The sequence below is a fragment of the Panulirus ornatus genome, chromosome 20 (genome assembly GCF_036320965.1).
Source record: "Panulirus ornatus isolate Po-2019 chromosome 20, ASM3632096v1, whole genome shotgun sequence".
NCBI lineage: Eukaryota > Metazoa > Arthropoda > Malacostraca > Decapoda > Palinuridae > Panulirus > Panulirus ornatus.
The window spans coordinates 7,448,531-7,457,500 of record NC_092243.1 but is presented as its reverse complement, the minus strand read 5'-3'; the positions used below and the strand labels follow the sequence as shown (position 1 = coordinate 7,457,500).

The window sequence follows — 8,970 nt, the reverse complement described above, 5'->3', positions numbered from 1 at the left end:
ATAAAAGATGAAAGGACGGATACAAGATGCGTAGAAGATGGAGGGTGTAAGATATGTACAGATGATAGCAGGAAGACTCCGGGGGAGACAGACGTGAGGAGAGAAATGTAGATGCGGGATAGCAATAGAGGAAGTGTAGAAGGCGGGAGCTATACAATTAGTATAGAAGATGGGAGCGATACAACGAAAGGAGAAGAGATTAACAGTATTGGACATGTAGAAGATGGGAGCAGTTGGAGAAGAGTAAAAAGATGGGAGCAATACCTTAATTGTAGAAGGGGAGACTGACATAAGAGGCGAGGAGCGAGGCAGCGAGAGAAGTGTAGGAGGGAGAGAGAGAGAGAGAGAGAGAGAGAGAGAGAGAGAGAGAGAGAGAGAGAGAGAGAGAGAAGCAAAGAAGCAAAACGAGACAATGTAAGAGTAACCCAGGAGGGAAAATGAAGAGGCAGTGGAATTAAGAGCAGAAAATGGGGGGTAGTGATGCAAGATGCGAAGAGGGGAAGCAGTGAGAGAAGGACAGAAGAAGAGGGGAATAACAAGGGGAGAGTGGTGTAGAGGGGAGACATATGGGGGTGAAAAAGAGGACATAAGAACACCGGGTACACTCCCATACACCAACATGCCTCCTCTCCATTTAAAAGACACTACAACGCATTGCTCTCTCTCTCTCTCTCTCTCTCTCTCTCTCTCTCTCTCTCTCTCTCTCTCTCTCTCTCTCCCTCTGATGGCTGGTCTAGCCAGGCCCCTCCTGACGGAGATGAGGTCAAGACGACCCTTGGCTCTGCCGATGTTTCCCCAGAGTGAGGGAGGACATTCGATATAACCCTTGGAAACCAAGATCACTCCCTCTTGTATGTATATATATATATATATATATATATATATATATATATATATATATATATATACCCCATGACGCCCGTATATTTTTTTGACCCTATATTGACCCCCATAGTAATGATGGGGTCTCTCAGTGTGTTGGGCCCAGGCCGTCATAAAGATGATAGGGGAAATATCCGTCAAGTTCTGTTTTCTTCAGAATGACCTGGTGGGTTACCCGTCAGCTAACGGTAGACGTGCCTCCCTGATGATTAACAGTATAACATGTGAGGATAAGGTGAAGATAACGGAGGGTGATGTATGGCTGAGGAAGGTGGATGATGATGATGATGATGAGTGCGCATGTGTGCTCTGGACTTCAAGAATGGATAGTGGAGACACGTTGGACAGAGCGAACAGAGAGTGTATGACGTCTAAGTCTGTGAGGTTTGAGTGAGACAAAAGACAAGGTGAGATTGAAAAGAATATCAGTTTCTCATGCTTCTGATCGACTAGATACAATTTTCTTTCAGCCATATTTGGCTTGAAATAGAACTTCACACTATACCTTTAAAGTACAATAAAGCGAAGATGAATATATGTATATATATATATATATATATATATATATATATATATATATATATATATATATATATATATAGATAGATAGATAGATAGATATATAGATATTCTTAATAAACTTGAATACCTTCAAAGTACAGTACAGCAAAGGCAAACTTACATATTTTTAATAAAGTTCAATAAATCACTTAATGGTTCAGCTATTTTGCTCTCGGTACCAGCAACACCTCCACTTAATGTAGTACAGTTCATTACCCTTGATGATGATGGGGGAGGTGGAATGGATGCGAGGTCGTTGTGGAACCTCCCCTCCAAATACCCTTGATATGCCAAGACGTCTCGGACAGATGGAAGAGGCGGGAACTCGAGAACTCTGGGAATGTGACCAAACACACCCAGTACTGAGATTGAATAAGGGGTAGGGGTCCCTCAAGGAGAAGAGTGGCAGAGAGTGTGTGTGTAGGATTTAGAATCCTCTAACCCCTTGTTCGTAGATGTGCGGGAGTCCATCACACACACACACACACACACACACACACACACACACACACACACACAGGGGGGTAACTCCAGTAGAATTAGATTGATACGACGAAGGGACCCTAATTTCCAGAGGCTGCTGTAGGGGCAGGGTCGTGCCACAAATCACCAGCATGGATATGATGTGTTTTCCCCAACAAGGTGAGTTAGTCGACGATAGTGTGTGTGTGTGTGTGTGTACTCCTTTCCGTCCATTGGAAGTGATGCAACCTCGCCATAGGCGAGTTTTTCACTCAGGCGGAGTCCGGTAGTGTGACCCAAATATATATATATATATATATATATATATATATATATATATATATATATATATATATATATATATATATGTATATAATCGATAATTGTCCTCTCTTTTTCTTCCTGTCATTATCGTGAGGTGCATAAGTACGTTGTGATAAAAGTCCTGGAACTAGTTACAGTCGTCGGAGCACTTGGCAAGAGAGAGAGAGAGAGAGAGAGAGAGAGAGAGAGAGAGAGAGAGAGAGAGAGAGAGAGTCGGTATATTTCACAGTGGTCGGATCACACTTGTTACTCAACTCCCTCAAGTGCTGAGGTAATTCGTGTTATCAAGCGTTCAATCCCCAGGTCAGGGGGTATGAACTACCCTCCTGGCTTTATATTTCTTATTTCGCTAAAAATTTCGTTACGTTTAATTGCTTCGAGTCGATGAGGTTTCTGTTCTACCTCCCGTTAGCGATGGGTAAGTGTGAAATTAAATTGGCCACAAATTTTGACGTGGGAAAAGACGATATTTAGAAATTTTCGCTTATAGTGGATATGAGTTGGATTTTAGTCTGTCCAAATGAGAGAGAAAAGAGCCTTAGTACACAGTGGTATAAATGCCAGTTTAGTAACTATCCCTGTGGTGACGGACTTGTGCCCATGTGTTTCGGGAGGCCCCGCGCTGCAAGTTCGCGAGTCTTGCGACAATGGACGCAAATTAGGAGCAACACGCGACCCTTTATTATTCACGAGTTATAAATGTATAGCTGTCTTGTGTCAACTTCAGAGTGAATATGAAATGGGACTCCTGCCGAAGATGTGGTTGGGGGGGGGAGGGAGGGAGAGAGAGAGTGGGGGTGTAGGGTGGGGTGGGAAGGTCCTTAGCTCGGGCACCTGCCGAAGAATGGAGGGTTTTTCCGCAACTTGGGCACCTGCCGAAGAATAGGGATGGTTTTCCCCGACTTGGGGCACTGGCCGAAGAGTGATGGGGCGTGTGTTCCACACTCGGGAACTTGCCGAAGATGGGAGGGTCCCTTTACAGGGATAACAGCCGAGGATTGTGGATCCTGACTAGAATACCTGGCCGAAGATGGGGTTTCCGACGGCGGAGTATCAGCCTAAGCCGCTCACACCGCGTACCGAAACACTCGCCGCTGGTGGCGGACCCGCCTTTGGACTGGACGAAACGACGTAAGTAATGTCGACGGTGAATATAAGATCCCTCGCCTGAGTAGGTGGATAGGTAGACCATCAAGCACGTCAGAAAGTGGAGGAAGAATAGGCAAGTGGACTCCAGCAGCGGCAGCAGCTGGGGATGTGGAGGGAGATGGTTAGGAGTGTGGGAGGAGAGGGAGGGGCGGAGGATAGTGGTTCCGTAATGTTATCCCCTGACGGAGGAACCCGACGTAAGCAAGTGGTATGCGTCGCGTTCCGTCATGACGCAGTTTACCGAGACTTATATATATTTGTCTTTTACGCGTCCCAACAAACTGCGTATACTGGGGCTCGAGCGCGCATCATGGCTGAAGATGCGTTTGAAATATATGACAAAGGTTTTGCCTGATAGAATGAGAGTCATATATATATATATATATATATATATATATATATATATATATATATATATATATATATATATATATAGTGAAATGATAACTTGATAATAATCCTATTAATAAAACTCACAGGACTTTTTTTCATTATGATTTTTGGGGTTTTACCTGCCCTTACCTGGGTCAAATGGGAACACCCCTCCCTCCCCCGCCCATTACCACCACCCGACCTCCCCATTTACCCCACCCATCCCGGGGGGGGAAGGGAAGGGATGAGGCCGGGCGGGTGAGCCACATCGACACATACACACACACACACACACACACACACACTCCCCTACCCACTCATAAAATATATACGACACGACATGAGAGTTACGTTAACCCTCGTGTAATAGGATTGGACAGACATCATCATCATCTTCGTCAACCGAGTCGTCTTTTATATATTGGAAGACGTCAGGTCCTTCAGCAGCTGGATACATCGGATTAAAATTTACATGCAATTAGACCCAGTCATCTAAATGTCCAATGGTGAGCAAAGAAAGAGATTGCATAGTGTTCGTATTGATAAGCATTGTGACCGCATAGTATAGCCATAGCAACAACACGCATTGATATATATATATAAATATATATATATATATATATATATATATATATATATATATATATATATATATATATATATATATATATATATAGATATTCCTATGGGTCCTATGAAACGCGCCAAGGATATATATATTTTCCTGTTTCTGAGAGAAACTTGGTCAAAGAGACGTTCTCTAACATTTAAACCTTCAAAGCGATTGAATAAATGTTTTAAATCTTATAGAAAGCAGAACGGGTGTTCGACTGAGGGTAGGTTGGGGAGGAGGGAGTTCAGGAGATGGCTAGCGGGGAAGAGCTGGGTCTTCGGAACTCACTCCCTCGGCGTCGTCGCTCTCGTCTTAAATGTTTCAGTGCAATTCGGGAGCGGAGAGATGAACTTGCAAGATTCAGGTTATCCAAACAGGCGCTTGTTTAATACAGGAGGTGGGGAGGAGAGGGAGCTTTTCCTCCCTGATGAGGGAGGGGGAAGGTCTCCTCGTTCGGTGAATTATGGAGGGAAACACCCGATCGAGGAGGTGACGGTGCGCTGGCTAAGGGACTCGCCTTAACGTTAGTCCGCCCGCGTTCGCTGAGGTACAGTTCCCCGCTGCGGTGGTGTAGCGGGGACTTCGAAGTCTTTCTCCGAAGTAGCGACAGGAAGGGAGCGGACAGTAAGGGAACCCGGTTCCTCCTCCTCTTGGAACACCTGTTTTAACACAGGGACTACTTACCGGGCCCTCGAGAGATCCGCCGTCGACAACAATACCACCGTTGACTGGTAGCGCTGCCGAGTGACCTCCTCTTCTTCTTCTCCCTCCTCACTTCCTCCCCCAACCTCACCTCACCTCACCTCCGGCTCCTCGCATCCGGAAGATGATAGAGTCCCTCGCGAGACAACGGACATTTACAAGGATGTTCTCGAGTCGAGAAACAAAACGCATGTTCATGTTTTTCAAGGCCACAGCTGATGATATATATATATATATATATATATATATATATATATATATATATATATATATTTTGTTTGTGAAACATATAATTTCCGAGAATTAAATAGGTCGTCTAATCACCACTCACCTGTTAGAATCACTGCCTTCATAGCACCCCTTCTCGGTGCACATTAATCTTTACGTCGGCCGAATGTTCAAGGATGCTACACACAGCTGAGTAGCTGCCAGGCTAAAGCTACGACGCAGCTGAGTGTGCCGGAGCTAAGAGCTTGATGGCATTGTAAGATCCTAGGGCCCCAAGGCTGAGTAGGCATCGGGTAAATTGGACTCCGTTAAGAGAGAGAGAGAGAGAGGTTCATGCGACTCGTGTGTGCGTGTGTGTGAGTGTGCGTGTTAACTACCCTGTTGAGCCATCGGCTTCCGTCCTGACGGAACCTGACGACAATACGAGCTCGAGGAACTACTCCTCCCGTCGTCTCCTCACCTGTCTCGTTGTTGTCGGGGTCGTCCTCGTCGTGGCTCGCGTCGCCTTCGAGGTCGATGTCGTCATCCTCGGCGTGCGAGCGGGCGAGGCTCAGGTCCTTCGGTTCCTCTATAGGGGGCGTGGGCGGCGCCGAGACCTCGCTCTGGGTGGAGGTCGGGGTCGGCTTGTGCTGGGCGAGGATGTCTGTTATCATGAACTTCGGCCGGGGCGTGGGGGCTTCCGAGGTCTCGTGGGCGGGCGAAGTACCACCTCCGGGTTGCGTCTCGTCCTTGAGAGCCCCTGGGGCCGCCGAGACCCGCACGCCCACCCTCGTGCACACTTCCACGGTCATCTTGCTCACCCTTCAACGTCAGAACGAGTGTAGCCGCTTAACAATATAACAAACAGGTCCACTTTATCGAGCGAGTCTACCACAAAACGCTACTCTCACCACGCTCGCGCTCGACTGACTGACCGTTGCGTTGGCCCGGTCCACGCCACTGACTGGCGTACCGTGATGGCTGCCTCCCTACTCCTCCCACCGTCCCTACTTCGCTCCGCCTACGTGCAGAGTCGACCAATCACACCCAGGTCTTAAAGTTGAGGCTCCCCCCACCGCGGCGCTCATCCACCAAGGGGGCCTCGCTAGCGGCTTAGGGGCGGAGTCGGTCGGATGTCAGGTGAGCGTCAACACATTTGCCTCTTCCATGGTCATTTTAACCCTCATTACCTTCATTACCGAGAGATTAACTATCATTTGATTTACCACGTTGGATTATACAATACGCTATACATCTGTTATATTATATTACCGACATTTCACTTGGCACTCGTAGGTGGACAAACGTCTTGCAAATGGTGTGTGTGTGTGTGTGTTAGTGTGTGTGTGTGTGTGTGTGTTTGTATTAGAGATGGAGTGAGGGAGTAAGAGGGAAGAGGAGGAGGAAAAAATGAAACCTATGAACAATATCGGCAACGTTCAGTCCACTTCAGCCAGGTGACAAATTATTAGATACTTATTACTCCCGAAAGCGAACATGTGTGGATCATTTATTTGTCACTTGATTAATGATTACGAGGCGCCTTCTATTGGTCAGGAGGAAGAAGAGGGAGGGAGGGGTATTGATGCCCCCTCTGCCACCCGCCTCAAGAAGCGTCGACAACGACGACTTGACACATCAAACCATCATCGCATTGGACACATTCTTGGTTTTCTAATTAAAAAGCCGTACTCTCTCTCTCTCTCTCTCTCTCTCTCTCTCTCTCTCTCTCTCTCTCTCTCTCTCTCTCCCCGTCGCTACCTAAGACCAACTCCCTTTCCTCGACAACACAACCACCCCTCCTCCTTCTCCTCCTCCTTCTTCTCCACACACACACACACACACACACACACACACACACACGATCTCCACGATCATTTCTGATCGTCCAGGAGGAGGCCTCCCCCCCTCCCCTCCCCTTCCCTTGCACCTGATGGCGAACAAAGTGATTATATGTCCCAGTAAGCCGGGAGATCAGGTTACTCCCCACTGTCATCTGATAGAGACTGTGTAGCCGGATTAACAAAAGAAAATCAATGATCGTTTCTTGACATCGTGTGTATTGAGACAAAGCACCAAACCTTCGTCAAGTTCATTCGAATCGAATTTCGCCTCTGCTCTGGTTCTCCCCACACCGCCGACGCTACCATGATCACCGCCATAAAGATAAGAAGATAAAGATATCATAGTTCTGTATTTCATCAGCCAATAAATGAAGCTGAATCAGCTGAACCAAGATTATGAGAGATAATTGAGTTCAGATGATATTGACAGAGTTGTTTGGGGTTATTATATGATGTTTCTTATATAGATTTAGGACTGTATAGTGATTGGAGAGATGAATATCAGGAAAATGTATTGATAATTTCATACGTCCTCGCCGTTTCCTGCGTGAGCGAGGGAGCGTCAAGAACAGATGACAGAGCTTGAGAGGAAATAATCCTCACTTGGCTCCTTGCTCTGTCCCTTCTTTTGGAAAGTGATACAGTAAGGGAGGGTTTCCAGGCCACCCGCTCCCGCCTCTCTTAGTCGCCTTCTTCGACACGTATATAATGCGTAGGCAGAATTCTTTCTCCCCTATACCCAAGGATATACATATATATATATATATATATATATATATATATATATATATATATATATATATATTATCCCTGGGGATAGGGGAGAAAGAATACTTCCCACGTATTCCCTGCGTGTCGTAGAAGGCGACTAAAAGGGAGGGAGCGGGGGGCTGGAAATCCTCCCCTCTCACTTTTTTTTTTAATTTTCCAAAAGAGGGAACAGAGAAGGGGCCCAGGTGAGGATATTCCCTCAAGGGCCCAGTCCTCTGTTCTCAACGCTACCTCGCTAATGCGGGAAATGGCGAATAGTATGAAAGAAAGAAAAAAAAAAAAAAATATATATATATATATATATATATATATATATATATATATATATATATATATATATATATATTGCAGTGACGACGGATTAAAGACGTAAAATGAATAATATGAACATTCCATTATTCTTATCAATAAATTCTTTAGTCATTTCTACATAGCAGGTATGAATATAGTGATATGCCAAGTCGTCGCAAAGACCGACAGTGCTAAATGAAGTAGGGAACAAATGGTCTTACTCACAATTATCGTAAACTAGTAAAGAAATCTCAGGAGAATCCTTTACTCCTAAGGATAAGTACGTGTATGGCTAGCGCGAAGGACTCCCCAGAGGCTTCTCTTAATTGTCCTTGTAGGACATGTAGGGGACGTACTCACAAATGGCTCTGATTATCCTAAGTTTTGGAACTTAAATAGATAATATAAACGAAACTTGTTTACACGAGTACTGCAGAACGAGAGTGGTAACGAGTTTACCTTTCCTTAGTTTATCAAGTTAACCTTCAACCGCTTTATGGTTTACATTGGCGAGTGTTGCTAAAACCCTTACCTAAGGGCAAGGGTCATTGTAGGATACGTGGAGAATTCCCAGATCTATGTTGCCTTCAAATGAGAACGGTAAATTGCTGCTGTTGCTGCTTAGAATTAGAAACGAAAGTCGTATTAGAATTAGAATTTAGAATTGTTTGAATTGAAAGTTTGGATTCTAGCTATCTGTGATTTTTGTTTGATCCCGACTACTGTTTTATGGCCCTTACTACTGTTGGCTAGGCCTTGACTACTGTTGGCCAGGCCTTGATTACCGTTGTC

General features: G+C 45.5%; 1 protein-coding gene and 1 long non-coding RNA gene across 2 annotated transcripts in view; one reads left to right on the top strand and one right to left on the bottom strand.

Annotated features, from left to right (window-relative positions):
• Positions 1 to 6,239, bottom strand: part of LOC139755895 (uncharacterized) — a 17,771-nt gene extending 11,532 nt beyond the window's left edge. The window contains exon 1 of the mRNA XM_071674610.1: positions 5,754 to 6,239. Coding sequence (XP_071530711.1) covers positions 5,754 to 6,084 — 331 coding nt within the window. The 5' untranslated portion in view covers positions 6,085 to 6,239. The remainder of the gene's footprint in view (positions 1 to 5,753) is intronic.
• Positions 1 to 8,970, top strand: part of LOC139755897 (uncharacterized) — a 754,411-nt gene that overhangs the window by 710,388 nt on the left and 35,053 nt on the right. The gene's annotated exons all lie outside the window — the stretch shown is intronic.